The following is a 21459-nucleotide window of genomic DNA, read 5'->3' as shown; positions in this document are numbered from 1 at the left end:
ACTCTGAAATTGATATCCCTAGCGACTGTGCTATGTCACAACCTCTACAGAAAGCAAGAGGGAGAGAGAAGATAGTGTTCTGAGAGAAACTGGGACCACATGGTATAGAGACCATTTACAAAACAAGCAAACAAAAGGAGGCTTCCTGTCGTCAGCTCTCCTGGGGGTTGTCAAGGTGACACTCCCAACCTCTTGCCTGGCAGCACTGACTGGAGGATGTCCAGTGGGCAGAGTGCGATGGGTGGAAACGTTAGCAGTTATTCATGTGCCCTCATTTTGGCTGCTTTATGGGCGGCACCAGAGAGTCAGCACTCCAGAAACACTGACTGGGGGCCTCAACATACCCAAGAATAAATTGACAGACGTTGCAAAAATGGGGATCCAATGTCATTTTAGATGGTACAAACAGTGAAAGACCTGGTCCCCTTGGCAAGGAAGTGGTCGGGAGACACAGGGCTGACACCAAGGGAGGACACCGTGTAGAAGCAGCGGCACTGTGCTAGAAGCCGTTCCTCTCTGTGATATCTCCTCTCCACTTTGTCAGGTACAGTGCTGTGAGTGACCTTCTGACTGACTTGGACAGGGAGACAAAGCAGGCCTTGCAGTCCCTGTATGGGGTCAAAGATTTTCCAGAGGATACAACTCAGAAACGCCGGGAAGCAAGATCCGTTCAATCCACTTGGGAAGGCCCGCCACCCAGATTCCTCAACCTGATCCCGCTGCTGGTCTTCAATGAGAATAAGAAGAGAAAGGCCATGGACTTCTTCACTGGTCGGAAGCGGAAAATCAGTGGGAAAATCATCCACAAGGCTTCCAACGTTATACATGTTCACGAGTCGAAGAAACTGGTGGGATTTCAGTTGGTAAGATCCACTTTGTCACAATTCATATGTATGGGAGGGGGATCTGGGGGTGGTGGGGCTCAGAGTCCCTTCTTGATCTTTAGAGCCAGTAGGCCAACTGTAAGATTTATACCATGTTAGAGTGATTTGGTGGCAAGCAACTGAAACCAACCTCAAGCAGAGTTAGGCATGGATGAAGTCTTGGAAGAGACTCACAGACGTTTTAAAGACAGAAATTTGGGGAGACCTAGTGATCTAGGGAGCAAGAAGTGATGAGATTCATTCAGATACTGATGCTGAATTAAAGATGTCGTCTTCACTCCTTCTGGTAATGCCTTCGATGCAGATTCCATCTTAGGGTTCTACTTAGCCAAATCCCGGGGGTACCTGATCACCTCCTGACAGGGTCCCAAAGCAGATTGGCTGCACAGACATCAGAAAGGGGAAAATAAACTCCAGCAAATGCACCAGGGGTCCCAGGAGTACTTACCTTCACGAAGTGCCATACCAGGCTTCCTGTCTCCTCTCTGGTCCCACTGGCTGACAACAGGAAGCAGCAGTACCCTCTGCGACAAAGACTATCGCTACTGTGTCTCTCCAGGCCACCACTGGAGCATGGCTGGGACCATTTCTTCATTTTAGTAGCCTTGATTATGAGACTTTTGAATCTAGCAATTCTTTCTATTAATCCAGCCAAATTTTCAACAGTGAAAAAGGCCCCTCATCAAAATCATTGAGACTTCTAAAATCCTCCTGGTTCCATTCATAGGATATTTACATGATTCTCTTGATAACAAGTTCTCTGGACATTTGTCCTTTCAGGAGACTTTCCAAGCCCAGAGTGATGAAAATGCCTGGAATGTTCCGTGGCTTCTCTCTAGAGCCCTCGTAGCTAAGTGGTTTCAAACACGAGCCCTTCCAACCACTTGCTAAGTGTTGGGTAGGACGGTATTCCTGCTAACATTCTGCCAGTGACATACTCCATACGTTAGTGCCTGGCTGAGAGCCTACAGAGCGGTAGTGTCAGAGTCTGGGCTGGAATCCAGACTGCGTCTATAATAAGAAATGGGTGAGTTCAGTAGGAAGACAGTGACATGAACCAGCTAAGCCCTGGCTATATGGGGACCCTAAAGACTGGATTTGCTTCTTGTCCAATGGCAGACAGTAGTAGTATGTCACAGGGGTTGACCTTAGTGTCCTTTACTCTTTCTTTGATCCTTGAGGCTTAAGGTTGACCTCTCCAAGCTCCCGGAAGCAAGGGGAAACCAACCTTGTTCCCGAGGACCTCGCCTGGCATCTATTACTCATCTCAGTCTTTCTGACAGCGGTGGCCCTGACAGCCTGGTGTCTCCTCTTATTCACAGTGCTCAAATGACACCTCTGACTGTGCCACCTACACCTTCAGCTCAGGAATCAATGCCATCCAGGAGTGGTACAAGCTTCACTACATGAATATCATGGCGCAGGTGCCTCTAGAGAAGAAAATCAACATGAGCTATTCTGCCGAAGAACTGTTGGTGACCTGCTTCTTCGATGGGATGTCCTGTGATGCCAGGTCAGGAGGGGACACTCTCTGAGGACCGGAGGCCCTAACCTTTGGCCCCTTTCCATGCACCTGCAGCTTGTCTGAGGGTCTTAAGAACACTGACTCTGCCCTGTGGGGAATCACATGCACGGGAGCCAGGTTCCAGGGTCAATGGAAAAATGTACCTGGTGTGGAATCACAATATCTGTGTACTTTTTTTTTTTTTAAGACAGAGCTTCTCTGTGTAGCCCTGGCTTTCCTAGAACTCACTCTGGCAAATTATAATATCTTTAAACCCATTAAACAACCTGTCACAACACAAGGTAGTCAATAGCACACATGTAGCTTTGTATATTACTACAGTGTATAAGAGCCACTACTCTGGTATAGTGAAAGGGAGGGAGGGAGGGAGGAATAAAAGAAAAGAAGAGAAGGAAGGAAGCAGGCAGCAGTGTTTATATTTGTGATTCTTCAAGCCATTCCACCTTGGATACAATAATCATCCCTGGTGGTGACAATTAAGTCATTGGGACATTCTGAGATGACCCCACCAGTCGGAATGGTTTAACAATCTTTTTTCTGAATTTCTGAATTCTGACCCTTCTATACATTAATACACACATTGGTCCTTGCAAATATTAAGTGTTTTGGGGGTAATCCTGAGGGTAAAGGTTCTGAAATTGCATGTTGGCCATAGGATGAGACTCCTCTGAAGGTCTTTCATGGGACTGGGGATTCAAAAAGCTCTAAGTGCCAGAGAAATTCAAGGGTAGAGGAATTTGGGGGCAGTCATGTGACATGAATATCATCTCGAGGCTGAGGATGTAGTTCACTTGGCAGTGCTTGCTTAACCAGCATCAAGTCTCGGGTTCCACCTCTAGGATGGTGGTACACACCAGTACTCCTAGCGCTCTGGAGACGGAAGCAGCAGGATAGGATGTTCAGTGCTTTTCTTGGCCACCTGGGGAATTTGAAGTGAGCCTGGGATACATGAGACCCTATTTCAAAGACAAAATAATGTGAAATCAAAATAGAGAAAGCAGCGAGAGGATTATGAGAGAGAAAACAAGGGCATGGTCAAATTCTACATCAAGGCGTGTCAGCCTGGCTGAGGGACCTGCTCATTTCACCAAAGGAAAAGTGAGTCACCTTCCCAGCCATTATCCCAAAGGAAGGCTTTCTCCATCAACACGGTGCTCCCGAATTTCAACTGGGATGCACAAGCGCAAGCCCCAGCCCAGCTCTTCCTGAACCTTTCTCTCCCTCCATAGGAACTTCACACTTTTCCACCATCCAATGTATGGAAATTGCTACACGTTCAACAACAGAGAGAATGCCACCATCCTCAGCACCTCCATGGGGGGCAGTGAGTACGGTAAGGAAACCTGAGTGGAGGGGACCCTGAGAGTTACACTGGAGTAACCACCCTGATGTCAGCAGTACAAGTCAGGACTGCTTCCAATTCCCTCCCCCTGGCTCTGAAGTGAAGACACACTTCCTCTCTCCCCGTGCATACACGTGCATCCTCGTGCATTCTTTTCTTGCTGTAGGCGTGTTTTCCTTTCTGCCGTCTCCATCTTTGAGAGAGCCACAGAGACACTGCTGGGCTTCCTTCAGCTGACAAACCACTCTGGTTTAAGCTCGTTGCTGGGGTGACTAATACTGGGCAGGTGGCGTCTAAACAGAGCTAAACCCCGATGGGCTGAATAGGAGATTAGGCGGGCAGACACACCTTCAGTTTAGTTCAGATGACAGATTCTGCAGCCCAACCCCAGCTCTGCCTCTCACTGTGTGACCTTGGTTACTGCCCTTCAACTATAAAACGAGAACAATAACAGTAGCTCCCATAAATGTTATTCAGAGAACTTAGAATAAGATCTGGATCACACTCCAGCTACCATACCAAAATACCACGGTTTGGGCATCAACAATAGATATTAATTTCTCACAATGCTGAAGGCTGGAAGTTCAGGATTAAGGCGCTAGCACTTGCGGATTCAGATGAGACATCTCTTTGTGGTTGCAGGTGACTGTCTTCAACGTGTGTCCTCACAGGGCCTTTCCTCTGTCTCAAGAGGATGCTGTGATGTCACTCCTTTTTATAAGGACAGCAGTCCCATCGGATTAGAGCCATGCCCTTAAGACCTTATTGAGCCTTCATTAGAGTCCTGTCTCCAAATGCCTTCACACTGGAGATAGGCGCTTGGCCCTGTGAATCTGGTCTAGGGAGGGTACACACTCCAGCCACACACACTGTGCATGCAGCCATCACTGATGACACTGCAGCCACCACCACACTGTTTATGACACCGCTACTTCCACCATGTCTACTTAATGGGGAAGGTAAGAACATGGCAGACTGGCTTGGTTTCCTCACAAAAGGAGCTCCCCCACGTCTTTTCTGTGGTGCTGAGGATCCAACCAATGGCCTTGCACACACTGGGCAAAGCACTCTGCTGCCGGGCTGTACCCCTAGCCCCTGTTTATAGCCCAGGGTGACCCCAAACGTGTGAGCTTCCTAACACAGCCTCCTGAGTCCTGAGAGTACAGGCGTACAGGCACTGCCCTGTCTAGCCAAAGGGAATTCTTGAAGAGTTCAATATAAATAGAACTTAATATTTTACGCAGATATACTCTTGTTAGGAATAGCCAGGCTCTGTTACAGGTGAAATCTACACTCAGAATCCTGGCTTTCATAACTCTGAAATGTGGGTTCTGTCCAAGACCATGAGAAGCTGTGACCCAGAGTGCACGTTGCTGTGGCAAGAGACTGACTGGGAACTGAGTGAAGAGAGGCAAAGTTCTGGCTCTGCTGTGGAGAAGCTGTGTGGCCTTCTGTATGCCATATCCCTCTCTGGGCTCAGTTCCCTTATTTATAAACAGAAGGGGTTGGGATAGTTCTGAAGTTCTCATCGTTCGATTCACATAGATTATAGCCTTCATTCATTCATTCATTCATTCATTCACCAAACACCATCCGCTATCCGCTGGCCCCACTTTGAGGAGCCAGGGATACAGTGGGGAATGAGACAGATGCCGATCCTGCTTTTAGGGGACTTGCATTCCTGAGGAAAGAGCCACTAGGGAAACAAATAAGCGTGCAGAGAAATGATTTCATCACAGTACTAATGAAAGGTAGGAGGGGGAGGGTGCAGAAAAAGGGAAGACAGAGTGGCTGGGCTCAGAATGGGAGTTTGAACTGGAAAATGGGGGGGCTCAGAAAGACCTCATTGAGGGGGATATTTAAAGATGAGGAGGCCCCTGTTCACTCTCATAGAAGTCTAGGTTCTAAAGAAAAAGTGAATCCATTGTGTTCTAGAGAGATAAATAAATTGTATTAGTTACCTTTCTGCCGCTATGATTAAACAACCCGACCAAGGCAACATATTCATTTAGGCTTACAGTTCAGTGGGTTAGAATCCTTGGTGATGGAGCAAAGACATGGTGGCAGGAACAGCTGAGAGCTGCAAGCAGGAGGCAGAGAGCACACTAGGGGTGGCAGGAAGTGTCTGAAGCTTCCAAGCTTACCCCTGTGACGTCTCCTCCAAGGACACAGCTCCTAATCCTTCCCAAACAGTCCCACCAACTGGGGTCCAAGAATTCAACATATGCATTACAGCAGGCTGGAGGGGGGTGGAATTCTTATTCAGACTACCCCATTAGAGCAGTGTGCTTGGAGCTGATCCAGAAAGGGAGAGAGTGGGGTAAGTTGAGGATAAAGACAGATCCCGCTACATCTTCGTAGCCTTGATGGTGACAGGCAGGGAGAATCGGTGGCATTTCAGAGAGGTTTCACTGAAGGGCTTCAGGCAGTGCTTTGAACTGATTTCCAGGCTTTAAAGTTTCATCTGGCAGCTGGGTACAGAATATATCCCACAGAGAGAACAAACACAGGGGAAGGAGAGAGATTAAACCAACAACCAGGCACATGATCACATATTATCTCTTCCCGGGCTCTTCTGTAAACAGCCACAGTACTTAAGGTACCCTTGGATGTCCAGTAGAACCTCCTTTATCACCAACTACATAGATGTATACATCTCAGCCAGTTCCTTCATATTTAGTAGGAATTTAGTCTTAGCTAGCACTATGACCGTGATATGTATTTGAACCACTACTTTGAACTTGCAATAAGCAGATCAAACACAAATCTTACTGTCCTAGAGATTCCAGTCTGGCATTCACCCTACCTTTTACTTCCTGGAAGTCCCTGGGTCTTGGATTGGAGGCTCCCCCAAAGCCCCTGGGGGACTGTTTTGCTAGCCTTTGATCACAGCAAGCTGCTCTGTCTCTCAGGACTGCAAGTCATCTTATACATAAATGAAGACGAATACAACCCCTTCCTGGTGTCCTCCACTGGAGCCAAGGTGCTTATCCATCAGCAGAATGAATACCCCTTCATCGAAGATGTGGGCACAGAGATTGAGACGGCAATGTCCACCTCCATAGGAATGCACCTGGTAAGAGGATGTTCCTTGGCTTATGTTTAGAAAAGAGCACTATGTTTTTTATTTTGAATGATGGCTATGGAGGAACAGCTAATAATAAAGGATGCTGTTTTCCAAGAGAGCATGGGTCTGGGCTTTCCAATGGCCACCCCAATGGTCATCCCAAGAATCGCATTCAAGTCTGTGTGTGCATCTTTCATGTGAGTTAGCAAGCACGGAATGCCATCTGGGGAAATAACCCAGGGAAACTCCCTTGCTAAAAATGAAACAAAGCACCAGTGTGTATAGAAACAGAGCATCAGACACTAGCTATAGAATTGTCAGTCTATATAAAAAGAAAGCAGATAACATGCTTACAGGCATATGAGGGGGCTTTGACAACAAGACATTGTATCTATTATAGTTTTTTTTTTTAATTTTTACATTCTTCCTTAGTGGAGATTTTTTTAAACCTGTGCGTGTTGGAAAACTAGACAAACAATCTCTTCACAGACTATTGCTTATGTCTTTATTGGCATCTGTGTTCAATGTCTCACAGGAAGCTCAGCTACTGTACCTCACAGACTTAGTCTCCAGAGCAGTGGTTTCCAAAATCTGAGCCACTAGGTTCAAATTTCCTAAATGAGAATTTCTGAAAGGTTTGTCAAGGATCAAAACCTTGTGATGATCACAAGATTCAATATTATTAGGAAATGTGATTTAGAAGCTGAAGCGATTCTCAGTCAGAGGTTGTGAGGTGATGTGGTGGGCATTCGAGGCTTGATTGACCCTCCATCATGTAGTCTTTCGACAGTTATTTTCTCTGTATTTTACCAGTGCTAAACCCAGGGGACTCGAGCAGAGAGAATCAAGAGTGAGAAAGTGTGCAAATGACAAATTATAATTACTGCATGCTATAAGGAGGAATGAGGCTGGGCATAGTGGATCCTGTCTGTAACCCTAGCACTTAAGAAGTCAAGGCTGAGTTCCAGGCCTACCTGATCCAAATGGAAAGACACTACCTCACAAAGCAAAACAAGAGGCAGGTGGCAGAGGGCTTCATAAGAATATATCATGGGTGTCTTGGTCAGTTTTCTGGTTAAATGCCTAAAATTGGACTATTTATAAAATAGAGACTTTTGTTTAGCTTGTGATTTGGGGCTGGAAAGCCCAGCATGGTGGTGACCACTGGTGAAGGGTCTTCTTGCTGTATTGCAACAGGACAGGAACCTCACAAAGTGAGCACTCTAGCTCAGGTTGCAATTCCTCTTCTTATAAAGTCGCGATGTCATCATAGAGACCCACCATGTGCCCTAATCTCCTAATGATCTCCAAAGATCCCTTCCCAAATATTATCAACACATGACTTTTGGGATTACATTTACAACACATGAATTTTGAAGTGATACATTTGAACCGTAGGGATAGGATTCTGACCCATAGGAAAGTGAGATTCAGGGTATGCTATTCTGAGGAAATGTGATTTAAGAATCACTAGGAGAGGTGATGAAATAGAATGGTGGTGGTACCCATGCCATCTGTCCCTTCAAAATATGTAGGGGAGAAAACCATCCTGTTAGTCGCCTGGTGATACAGATGCTCTCAGACACACATCGCTTAGGACCTTTGTTCCACCATAGGTGATACGTAATGTGTACAGCTTGAGCTATATAAATGCTGATTTCCCAAAGATAAAAAAAGTATGTTGATTCTTAAGCATGCTCAAATGAGGAATTGGAAAACCTGGGGTACCACTAATTTCTCTGTTCACCAAAGAGCCAAAAGCTGCCAGAAGACAACAGAGGACATTTCCACCCAACCACCCACCATACTGTTTCCCTGAACCCTGAAGAAGGACTTGGACTTTTCAACCTTTTCTTCCCTTTCTCCCCCCCCCCCCTCACCTCTGCCTCTGTAGCATCTGGAAATGGCTAAGAGTTCAGTAAGCTTTCAAAAGTTCAAAAGAAAATGGATTCTGCCCTCTGGGTCTCGGCTTTGAGCTCAGAAACACCCACCATATTATTAAGCAAACAGTCTCTGTACCAATGGTGGGTAAACAGGATCGGGTTGAGTTCTCTGCTACACCTGTAGAAAGTCAAACCCATGCAGCGGGTCAGTCAGCCAGAGGTATGATTGATGACCATGTCGAACAACAACAACAGAAAGACAAGGGTTACTGAGGTCAGCAGGGACTCACTAAGAATAAATCCAAACAAGCTAGACTTCCTTCCTTCTTCATTTTCCACATTTGTTTGTTTGCTCGTTATTTATTGTCGATAGGCAGGCTAAGCTGATAGACTTAGTTAGGGAATTGGTCACCAAACTTTTCTTATTTCTTAAAGGCCTATATGGCTTAACATGTTCAAGACTCTGAATATCAAAAGATGGACCCAACCTTTAAGAGAAGACAAAAATCAACACCTCCAAGCTGAGGAGGCAGCTTGCTGATAGAGCATTTGCCTAGTATGCTCAATGTTTTGGGTTCTAGCAACACAGACACACACACACACACACACACACACACACACTCTATTGATCTATTGTTGATTGATCCATTGATCAACATATATCTGGAACATAGAACTTGTGTCTGGGGAAACAAGGACCCTGTCTTGTACCTAGTTTCAGATCATGAAACATAACATATTCCCAGTGATTACTGGGTAGGTGAATGCATGAAAGAATGAATGGATGGGTAGCTAGATGGGTAGATAGCCAGGGGCTATTGGAAAAGCTTCCTAAATGATGAATTCTTGAACAAGAAGTTTCTACTAACTGATGTCAGAAAGGGCTAGTTCATACAGAGAGCATGGCAACTATAAAAGAGCCATGGGTAGGATGTTAAGCTACATAGTAAAGCTTTTTGAACATTGAAAGCTGGATACAGTGGCACATGCTTGTAAGTCTAGCTGGACACAGTGACACATGTCTGTAATTCTAGCATTTAGGAGGCTACAAGAGGAACATCAGGAGTTTGAAGCCAGCCCTGCCTACATAGTGAGGCTTTGTTTTAAAAATATCATTTTGATTAAAGCCCAATCATATGCTAGAAACAGCACATTAATAATCTCAGAGAGAAGCTCTAAGAACTTTCACTAGGGCAATGGCATGAAGCTGAGCAGGGGTGAGATGCAGAGATAGTGTAGAAGCAGTAGGGCTTGATAACAAACAGATTATAGCAAGAAAAGCTAGGAGAAACTCGGTGGACATTTGGGTCCTGGCCGAGCTGTGGGGTGGGTCAGTGTCAGGCTCATAATTAGTCAATAAAAGAGAAAGGGTGCTAAAGATGACTACTTTAATTCAAGATTTGCCTAATCTGTTGTGTCCTGAGGGCAAGAACGGGTCAAGTTAATATGTCCAGTAAGTGGACTTAGAGCTCAGAAGAAAACCTTCAAGACTTGGAAATAAATGTCCTCACCCAAGACCTAAAAGAGAACCCTCAGCATGAGTTGTTTCAGAGTTGAGCAGAAGGGAAATAGAGAGGCAGAGGAGCAGATGCCAGGAGGAATCCGTGCCAGACAACTGGGAAGGAGCTGCGGGAAGGTGTGCCAAGTGCACTGAGGGGTCAGGCAAGGTGAAAGGTGAGAGGAGCTCTTGGAGTTTGGAGACCAAGAGGGCACTGGCATTCTCTGCCAAGACAGCCTCCAGTGGAAGGAGTGGAACAGAAACTAGAGGACAATAGGCTGGACGGTGAATGGGAGTTGAGGAAGTGAAGAAGGGTGGACCGTTCACTCAGGAGACGAAGGGCTGAGTCATGGAGCAGAGAGACACTGCACCGTCCTGCAAACCCATCAGTTCTTCTCACAGGATATGTATCTCAGGGATGTAGGCCTCAGGGGCTTTGATTTTGCCCTTTGGTTCTACAATCCCCGCACCTTGGTTGCCACATCTGTATAATGGGATGGTGACCAAAATGCCGCTTTGTGGCCGGGGAGAGTTCAGCAGGTTAATGTCTGTGAGGCACTTGTGTTACATGCACGGCATGCTTGGCACATAACAAGGGCTCAGAAAAATGCACTAGCATTCCTGTACATGTTTTAAGAAAGATATGGCCAGGCATGATAGAGAATGCCGGCAATCCCTGCACCCAGGGGGTGGAAGGAGTCACAGATTTGATGCCAGCCTGGGATATACAGCAAGACTTCTCTGAGAGATGTTAGGGAAGGTTTATATTTTCTTTTTAATAACCCTTTCTTTTATAAGATATATATGCAACACACACACACACACACATATATATATTACTATATACTATTATATATGTGAAGAAATACTAATTACACATATATAAAATATCCTAATTACTTGCTGTATGTGTTGAAAACATCTACCCTAGTTTGGGCTTTCCTTTGAGTTCCTCACAGTATTTTCCAATAAAAAGCACTGAGTGTTGCAGTGAGCTGCAACACTGCAACCTGCAGTGACCTTTCTTTTCAACAAAGAAAAGTCGTGACCTTTCCCCCATTCTTTTGTCAGTATGTTTACTGAGGGGTTTCCCTCTTTGAGCTCAGATACTGAAGTGAATTTTCTTCCAATTCTTTTACCACTTCATTTAATACTTCAACCAATTTGATTTCTTTTCTACAGGATGTAAAGTAGACACTAAGTATATGTCTTCCTATAAACCTTTTTTTAAATGTCATAACTTCTTATTTTCAGCAATTTGTTCTCACCATTAATTAGGGGTATAAATTGATTTTCAACACACACACACACATTTATAATATACCACAAAATGCCAAGAGTTAAATCACTGTTTCAGTTACTCTTCTCATCGTGTGACAAAAACAGCGTAGAGACAAAGCAACCTAAAGAAGGAAGGATTTAACTTGACCCCTCGGTTTGAGGATACAGTCCACGATGGTGAGGAAGGGGTACGAGAGGCAGCAGGAAGTGACTGATTACACTGTGCCCACAGGCAGCAAGCAGAAGGAGAGATGGAGGCTGGTGTTCAGTTGGCTTTCACTTGTTTCCTTTATTCAGTCTGGGACCCTCAGCCTATGGGAGGGTGCTACCCGCACGCTAGGTGGGTTTTCCCTCTTCAGCTAAACCTCTCTAGAAACACCTTACACACACGCAGAAGTGTGTCTCCTAGGTGATTCTAAATGCGATCAAGTTGATGGTCAAAATTAAGCATCACGCCACCTGTCATGGCATGCAGGGAAAAGTCCTGCTCTTCTCTTCTAATTTTTAAAGCTTGTTATTAAAGTGAAACTTTGCTGAGTGTACTTCCCCATACTCTGTTTTTACTTCCTCAGAATCCAAAATGTATCACCAGCTTTGTTTCACAGCACTAGCTCGTCCTCCAGTTTCAATGACAACAGACAATTTTGTTGTATAAATGTAGATAGCATCCATGATATTTTAAGTTCCTATGGCATACGGTCGTCCTTTGGTAGTGGAGGGAAATTACTGCTAAGACCCTTCATTGATACCAAAGTCCACGGCTGCTCAAGTTCCTTACAGAAAATGGCACAGTATTTGCATACATTTCCCTATGTGTTTTAAATCATGTCTACATCACTTATGATACCCAATACCATACGAATGTTATGTAAATCACTGAAAATGTATAGATGTTTGTTGTAAGTGCATTGTCTTAGTTGGGGTTTCTATTGCTGAGCTAAAACAATTGACCAAAAGCAGCTTGGAGAAGAAAGGATTCATTTCATCATCAGCCTGTAGTCTATCATCTAGGGAAGTCAGGGAAGGAGCTCGGAGGTAGGAGCTAATGCAGAAATCACGGAGGAGCGCTACTTACTCTTTTGTTTTGTTTTGTTTTGCTTTGAATTCTCTCATGGCTTGCTCAGCCTGCTTTCTTAAGCACCCAGGACCACCTGTCCAGGGGTGGCAACACCCACAGTGGGCTGGGCCTCCCACATCAATCATCAATCAATAAAATGTACCACAGACTTGCCTTACGGTCAGTAAAAATGTCCTCTTCCCAGATGTGTTTCTAGCTGTGTCAAGTTGACACAAAACTAGCCAGCACCTGCATTTTCCCAAACATTTCCCATTCGCAATTAGTTAAATCCTTTGTGATCAAGCTGGACCCCGTACAGAATGCGCAGCATTTGCATAGTGCCTACACACTCTATAAATATGAATACTATGTAAATGTGGACATGGGCTGTATTGTTTAGAGAAGAACAACAAAGAAATGATCAACATGTGCAATAGAGACAGAGTTTTATTATCTTATTTTTGAAGATGCATTTTGTTCACGTGTGTGTATGAGCAAGCGCATATGCAGGTACCCATGCACATATATATGCATATAATTGTTTAGTTTAGTTATTTGTTTATTGATTGATTACTACACTCAGGTCCTTGAGTATGAGTGTACTGAGCAAGTTCTCTACCAATAAGCTATATCCTCATGTCTTTATTATTATCATCATTACTATATTTATTTTGAGACAAGGTCTCATTACATAACCCAGTCCAGCCTTAAATCCACCACCCTCCTGCCTCAGCCTACTAAGTAGCTGAGATACTGGCAGAGCCCCACCCAGGCCAGAAGTCCAATGTCTGATTTCTCTGTGATAAAAGGCCACTTGCTGCTGTAGTGAGGCCCATCTGTTGGACTGAAATGAATCAAGAGGGAGGTGGAATTTGAAAGGTAAACTGAGGCCAGTGAATGTGTGCACTGCAGCTAGGCTGATGCATTAGTCTTGAATTCCCAGGCTGTGACGGCCGTGATGGGATGATGTCTGTAATTTAGATGGATGAGCGGGGGTGGAAGAGGAGGAGATACCGAGGAAGAGAAAGTGGGGGCAGGAGAACAAATGGGTGACCTTCAGCAACACCAATGAGGGACAACGTCAATCAGATCAGACAGGGAAGAAGAATAGCAAGGATTCGGCTGGTTCGAAGACACCCCTCTGCATCTCCTGATGACTGAAGGCCAAGAAGGAGAAGTTTCTAGAAGGAAACGTGCACGTCCAGTCAAACAGCTGAACAGACTAGGATGCCACCAACAGAGATGAGGCGGTTTTAGGTGGGTGGGTGAGAGTCTGAGCTCAGATTTAGACAGTGTCACTTGAAGTGACGTGTACCATCTTCAAAAGAGTGGCTCCAAACAATCCATTCGATCAGTCTGTGAGGCAGACAGTGCCCTGGGTTCATCTGGGAAGTCTCTGATTCAGACCAGACTGTGTTGACCTCACCCAGTGCTGCCTGTGGCGAGGAAGGAAGGTCAGGTGCTAGGTCTTGCTGGGCCTCCTTTGTGTCTCCTCCCGGTGGCCTCACCTCTCCAGCTGACTGGCTTGGACGTGTTGACATGGTAACACAGGCTCCAAGGTCAGCAAGGCTAGTTCCGGTGTGTAAGCACTTTTCAAGTATCTACTTGTGTCAGGCTTGTTCATAACCCATCGGCCAGAGTGTGAGTCACGTGACCTGCCCAGCTTCAACTAGTGGAAAGCACATTTTATTTCCTCATGAGATGGCAGGACTTGGCTTAATGTTGCCAGCTCCCACAGACCTGGTATGTTTAAGATATCTGTGGACCACCTAGGCAGATTACCAGTGTCCAGTTAGGGCTCGGCAGAACGGTTTTGGCTGGAGGTCAGCTTTAGGAGCACCAGTCCCTTGTACAGGAAGAGGGTGAGTCACATATAGACTGTGTACATCCTCTAATGATTAAAACTGACCTTTGCGGAGAAGCTCTATGCTAAGCACTTTCTTAGCATTAGGTTCAGTGAGTCCTCACAACACTGTATGCAGAGGCAGAGAATAAAGAGGAACTCTGGGCTGGAAACAGCCTTTTGTCTCAGCAGCTGTATGGGAGACTATCACTGTGATTCTTAGTTTTTTTGTTTTTTTTTTTTTCCTGGCAAAAACTCGTGTTACATAGGTCTTGTTTTATTTTTGTTTTTCAAGACAGGGTTTTTCTGTGCAGCACAGCCTCATGTATTTCTGATCCTCCTGCCTCCAGTCCCTGTGTGGATAGCCTGTCATGATATCCTGTCATGCCTGATGTATGTGTTGTCGGGGATGGAACCCCAGCTCTATACAAGCACTCCTTCCCAGTATTATATTTATTTTGTTTTATTTTTCCAGTCAGGGTTTCTCTGTGTAGCCCTAGCTGTCTTGGAACTCTCTCTAGACCAGGCTGGCCTCGAACTCACCAAGATCTTCCTGCCTCTGCCTCCCGTGTGCTGGAATTAACGACTTGAGCCACCACCTCCTGGCAAGCGTTACATTTTCAAAGGGAGAAAATCTCAGATCAAATACACTTTCCGTCACAGAACAGGGCTTGGCGCCAGCACAAAACCCCTGCTTCAGAGTGAAAAGCAAATAAACAACTCAAGTTAACAACAGCAATGTTCTGAGAGCTAGGAGCTTGAGTCACCAGGTAGGGAGACACATATCTGTGATTTCAATACTCAAGAGGCCGAAGCAGGAGGCTTACAAGTTCTAGGCCGTCCTGCATAGTTAGACCTTGTCTCCAAACTAAAAAGAAAGAGAAGTGGTGGGGAGGGGCCAGGAAGGCAGGAGTTCCCTATTGACAACTCCCATTCCTCTAGGGAGAATGCTGAACCTGTGCTGACATCAGCCGCTACCACACTAGGGCAAGCTTGCTGTTTTCCCTCCCCAGCAGTCCTGCAGGGCATCCGAGGAAGGTCCTCCTCAGAGAAGTGGGAGATAAGCAAGATCTTACCATACCTTGTTTTATTAGAAAGTTCATTTTATTAGTTGTTCAATGAAATGGCTTGATATTTTTCTTACTTTTCCCCTTACATGGCAAAATACCCGGCAAAAATACCTTAAAGATAAAGGGGTTTATTTGGTCTCCCAGTTTGAGGACGCAGCTCACCATGGTTAGGCAGAAACAGCTGCAGCTCACTATGGTGTGGCAGGAGTAACTGGTCACATTTCCTCCTCTGTCAGGACACACAGAGATGACGCTAGTTAATAGTGTGGCCGTATTCAGAATGGTCCTCCTTCCTCAGGTAAGCATTTCTGGAAATATCCTCGCAGATATACCCAGAGATGTGTTTTCTAGGTGATTCGAAATACTGTCAGGCTGACCATCAAAATTCCCTACACCTTACAGGTTAGAGACTTATCAGAAGTGTGTTGTACATTTTTCTCAGAGAACACTGAGGCCTACGGAAGTCAAGTCATTCAGTCTGAGGGAGCACAGCTGAAAGCAGAATTCAGACTTACTTCAGCCCCTCCCCCGCTCCCACTTCTGATTGCATCACTAGCGAACCTGTCACTGCAGCTTGTGTAGGGACAATTGTCCATTGGCCATAATGTAGAAGGGGCCCCTTAGGAGGGAGGACTCAGAATCCTACCGTTGGTGTATGAACAGATAAGATGGTCAGGGCTGGTGTCTGGATTCTGCTTCTATGAGCATCCTAGGGCGCCATCTCAGTTACATCCTCTGGAGTTAGGTGGGGTGAGCGCAACCATCCTGCAACAGGGAAAATCTTTCATTCCCAAGAAGTCTCACCCTGAAAGGGACACAGTGGAAGCCAATTGCAGTCCTGCTCTGGGGGATCTGGGAAACCAGTTTGCTTTAGTGTCTCTAGTGGCCCTGAGACAGGATGTGGGTGTTGTGCAGGTAGCAGGAGACACGGCTCTTCCTTGTGCAGCCGGAGTTCTTTTTAGAGAGACCTTTATCCAGATGAAGCTGACTTTTGCCACAGAATAGAATCTGGGGATCAGTCGATATGAATCAGAATGGGAGTTGTGGCTGGGCGGGAAAGCATCCTGACAAAGGTCTTCCAACTGAACCTCTGAAGGAAAGACCTCCATTTATCGGGAGTGAGTGAGGAGACAGCCTCACTAGGAAAACAAGCACCATTGCAAACAAAGATCCCTGGGATCTGCGACATTATTTGGAGTCTATGACTTCGATGCTTTCTGAGTGCCCATGGACATGTCCGCAGGATTCTTGGGCCCCAAGATTCCTAGGGAGCTTGCAGCTCAGAACAGCTCAGAGAGTGACAAGGAATAAAGGTGTTCTTGGGCAGAGCTACAGCTTGACTCCTCTGCATCTTGTTTCCCAGCCCAGCCTTGGCAGACACTAGAATCTCTAAACGGATTCACCATTCAGCTTTAAGTCCATTGATTCTGCCCTGGCTGGAAGCAAGCTCATCTGTTATCAGCGATATTAGTGAAAAGAACAGGCTTTTGTCTGTCTGTCTGTCGGTTCATTAAGGTGAAGCAGCCACTTTCCCCATTGCTTACTTCTGAGGCTCCAGAGTTTCAAAGTGAGCATGGCCAATTGCCCTTCAGGAACTTGCAGAGTTAATTGAGGGAGACTAATGGGTCAGCAAATGAATTACAAAACAAACAGAGAGAGAGAGAGTAGCCTTCCCACACACTTCTGGTCTGTTTCTATCTGTGCGGAGCCTCCCCGTTCTTTGTTTTGCCGGGTTATCATTCTTTCTTTTAGAACCATGCCATCCTATGCCTCCTTAGCCCTGACCTACAACACACATGCATCCTCACATTAAACAGACCGCAGACCCTCACGCTAGGCTGGCTATGATTTCTGTTTAGTTTTTGCTCCACTTCAGAGATGTTATGCCTCTCCATCCTCGTTTGTTTTTGTTGTTATTGTTCATTTGGTTCTTTTTGGTTTTTCCGTCTTTGTTGTGTCTGGATCATTTATTTGCTTTGACATATATTAAACTGGAGGCAAACTTGGCGAACTGCTGTACATGGGTGGATAAGGGCTTTGATTCTTCTAAGACAGTCAACGTCCAGAACCAAAAGGAAAGGAAGCAGGCCCTGCTGAAGAGACTGGAACCTTACGCAACTCACAGCCCCATGCTTCTTTCTAACCTTCCTCCAGCTCCCAGCAGATACACAGATGGCTTATTACCATTCAGGAAGCCAAATCCAGGTTTCTCAGCAGGCAAACAGGGTGGTTTTGTCTTAACTCCTTCTTTAATTTGTTTCCAGGGACCTTTCTTCCTGACCCCTAAACTGGGAATTGAACTCTAGATAAGAGCTCTACCACGAGCTACATTCCCAGCCCCTATTCCAGGCCCCACGACCCCTCCTACTTCAATCTTTGCTGCCTGGCACTCTTCCCCCAGTTCTCCACAAGGCCAGCTAACTCTTTTTTTTTTTTTTTTTTTTTTTTTTTTTTTTTACCAATTTAGCTTTATATTGAGTCAACATTAAAAGGTGATTTATGAAACCATGGAGGAAAAGTGGTGGTATGGTTCTGGTCCTTGTCTCAGTCCATCACTGTGATAAACACTGAACAAACAGACAAAACAAACAACAAAAGCTCACCTTGAGCAGCAGTTGTTAGTGGAAGAAAAGGCTTATATGCCTCATGACTCCAAGGCATAGTCTGTCATTTCAGAGGGGTAATGGGAGCCCAAGCACTAGTCACATCACACGCAGCCAAGAGTAGAGAGAAACGGACACACCCATGCTGTCTGCTTGCTCGCCCCTCAGCTGTCCCTCCACTCTTACACTGTCCAAGGGTCCAAACCTGGGAATGGTGCCACCTGCATTGGGGCCAGTGTTCCTGCCTCAAGCAATAATCAAGACTCCAGCCTCTCACACTCACACCCGCAGACCAACCTAATCAAGACAATTACTCAGCTGAGGGTTTCTACCCTGGTGAGGTTAAGTTTGGCAAGTTGATATTTAAAAATAACCATTGTAGGCCAGAAAAGAATTTACCAAGACCAAAAGCAGAGAAAGAGAATCTATTGAAATACCTCACAGAAGTGCAGCGAGTGATGACCCAGTGAGGCCCAGATCACTCCGAAGGGGTAAGAGTTCTTTCAGGGCAGTTAAGTGGGGAGTTACTTCATTTCACCACTGTAAGGCTCTTGGGCAGGCCACCTCTGAGGAGACAAACAAACCCTTTTTTATCATGTAGAGTAGTAAATTTGCCAGCTTTTCTGGAGCCTGGACAGGCAAGGCATACGGCTCTTGATGTCCATGTGAGAGATATAGATCAGGATACAAATGACCATTAAACTGTATGAATTTTCTTCATTTTAGTCTTTGTCTCTACCAAAGGGCCCTTTCTCAGAGATGCCTTTCTCGTCCCTATGGAAGACTGACTGTCTCATTCTCCTAAGTCTTTCTATCCAGTGACCTTGAGCGTTATTCAAAATTAATCTCATTAAAAGAAATCTCTCTCTCTCTCTCTCTCTCTCTCTCTCTCTCTCTCTCTCTCTCTCTCTCTCTCTGTGTGTGTGTGTGTGTGTGTGTGTGTGTGTGTGTGTGTCTATGCACATGCCTTGATGTTTGTGCCACAGGACATATATAGAGGTCAAAGTCACATTAGGGGGTTGTCATATCCCAGGCTAGCTGGGCCATAGGCTTCCAGGGAGTCTTCTGTCTACCTCACATTTCCCTGTCAGGGTGCTAGGATTATATTCATAGAATCTAGCGCTTCAAGCTTTATGTGGGCTCTGGGGATTTAAACTCAGGTCTTCATACGTATGTACCAAACACTTTACCCACTGAGCTGTCTGCCCAGCCCCATCCCATTGATTGACTAATAAATTAGTAAGGCAAGGTATTGTATTGGCCGCCTGGCCGTATACCCTTCCAGAATGTATGCTCAATGAGAGCAGGGCACCTCTCAATCTTCCTCATTGTGGATTTCTCAGTGTCTTCAATGGCACCAGACCTACTAGGTACTTGGTAAACTTGGGGGAGTAACTAAATGATTACTTAGCTTTGGGACGGGGGCTCCCATCTGGGTCCCTAGGAAGGCATAGATGACTGTGTGCTGTTGCAATTGCAGACGGAATCCTTCAAGCTGAGTGAACCCTACAGCCAGTGCACAGAGGACGGAAGTGATGTGCCCATCACGAATATCTACAACGCTGCCTACTCCCTCCAGGTATGGCACGGCAGGGCCCTCATCTCTGGGTCATGGCCTGGATCCAAAAGATGAAGTTATATCTAGGCTGAGGTGTGCCTGGGACCAGGAACTAGGGTGAGGATATCTGGGGTTGGTCCAGAGACCTCAAGTACAAATGATGCCAGCTGGTTCCAGTCTTCTTCGGTCCTCTGTAACCAGAGCTTAATTGACTTACTGAGGTTTATGTGGAACACAATGTACAAGGCAGACAGGTCTACTTGCTAAATGGGCCTTGGCAAAGGCTAGACAAGAGGAAACCTTCAGCAGGAGACGCTGGCAGAGGGGTCAAAAGTTTGGCTTCCAGATATGTTTGTGCCCCATGACTTGGGCAAGTTGTATCCCCTTGACAGTCACAGAGTTGTGCTGGATCAGGGTGAGCTAACTGGCAGCTCCTGGACTCCTCCAGCTTGCACATCAATTACTCTAGCCAGAATGGCATTAAAAATTCAGGAAAGGCCACAAGAAAATCCATCATTTCTAGCTTCTCCTGAAAAAATAAAAATGAAGTGATCTGGGATCTGGGAACCCATATCCCAGCAGGACAAACCACAGGAGAAGCCACTACATTAAACCAGCACAGCATGACTGATATCCACAGATCTGACCCCGTAGTGTATGGCATCACTGGCCCTATAGGCAATGCAGTTTTCGGCCCTTAAGTGCAGTCAGTGAATGGTGGGCTGGGTCCCTCCTTCAGCATACTGGAGCGCTGAAGCTGGCCTCCTTTTGGGGTGCTAGAAAGCCCACAGATATCATCTTGGCAGAATATAAAGACCAGGGGTGGGGTGCTGGAGAGATGGCTCAGGCAGTAAAAGCACTTGCCTCAGAACCCACAAGGACATGGGTTCAGACTCTCAGGACCCACACAAAAAGCCAGGCATGTGCCTGCAACCCTAGCGATGGCAAGATGGGCAGTAGATGCAGGTGGCTGCCTAGAAACTCACAGGCTAGTCTATATGGCAAATGAGGTTCCAAGACTATTTCATATCATATGAGTGTTGACACCAAGGTGAAAGGGGAATCTGGAGCAACTGCCAATCAGCAGTGAGGAATACAGTCCTAACAGTCACCACTTAGTGCTGGGTCCTCCATACTGGGTCTCTCGGGATAATGACCGTAAGACCCAGGAAGCTTCTAGGGTGGGGTAGGGGCTGCAGAGCCAAGCTATTCAGGTTTACATCTCAGGGTTTTCTGTTTTGTTTCAAAGACAGGGCCCTATTTTGTATCCCAAGGTGGCCTTGAACATACTATGTAGCTCAGGCTGGCCCTCCAGGTTGCTATGGTCCTGCCTCCATTTTCTGAGTGCTGGGATTACGGGTGTGCACCACCACACCTGGCCCAAATGCCAGTCTATCCTCTGCGTGACCTCAGGCCACTTAGTCCAACAGTGGCTCTGTCTTTTCTCATCTTTGAATTAAGTACAATATTACTCCACAAGATTGTGTTGAGCGTGAGATGCCTAAATATATTAAAATAGCTGTCCATAAGAAACATTACCGAGGGCATCATTCTAATGAATTCACTTTGGGAGGGGGGGGTCTCAAGTCCATTTGCTTGTAGCATGATTTTTTTGTTCTCAGGCTAACAGTCCCTCTTTGTGAGGAAAGAGGCATGTTCACATCACCTCTTGGCTCAGTTCTGAAGAAAGCTAGAGAAATTCCATGCTGGGCTTCTCCTGAAAAAAAAAACTTGATCTTAAAACAATTTTTTAACCATTTTGTTTTCTTTAATTTTATGTGTGTGTGATCCGGCCAGCACGATAGGAAAGGTTTTGGAATGTAAGATATGCAGGCAGGGAGTTCTTGG

At 45.8% G+C, this 21459-nt stretch overlaps 1 protein-coding gene across 1 annotated transcript in view; it reads left to right on the top strand.

Moving 5' to 3' along the window:
• Scnn1g (sodium channel epithelial 1 subunit gamma) overlaps positions 1-21459 on the top strand; it is a 33270-nt gene that overhangs the window by 6293 nt on the left and 5518 nt on the right. Inside the window, exons 3-7 of the mRNA XM_050143333.1 lie at positions 545-863; positions 2207-2397; positions 3639-3742; positions 6664-6827; positions 19534-19632. Of these exons, the coding sequence (XP_049999290.1) occupies positions 545-863; positions 2207-2397; positions 3639-3742; positions 6664-6827; positions 19534-19632 (877 nt within the window). The remainder of the gene's footprint in view (positions 1-544; positions 864-2206; positions 2398-3638; positions 3743-6663; positions 6828-19533; positions 19633-21459) is intronic.

The sequence above is a fragment of the Alexandromys fortis genome, unplaced genomic scaffold (assembly GCF_014885135.2).
Source record: "Alexandromys fortis isolate MF-2015 unplaced genomic scaffold, M_Fortis_MF-2015_v1.1 scaffold_45, whole genome shotgun sequence".
NCBI classification, from domain to species: Eukaryota; Metazoa; Chordata; class Mammalia; order Rodentia; family Cricetidae; genus Alexandromys; species Alexandromys fortis.
This window is presented reverse-complemented; position numbering and strand designations above follow the sequence as displayed.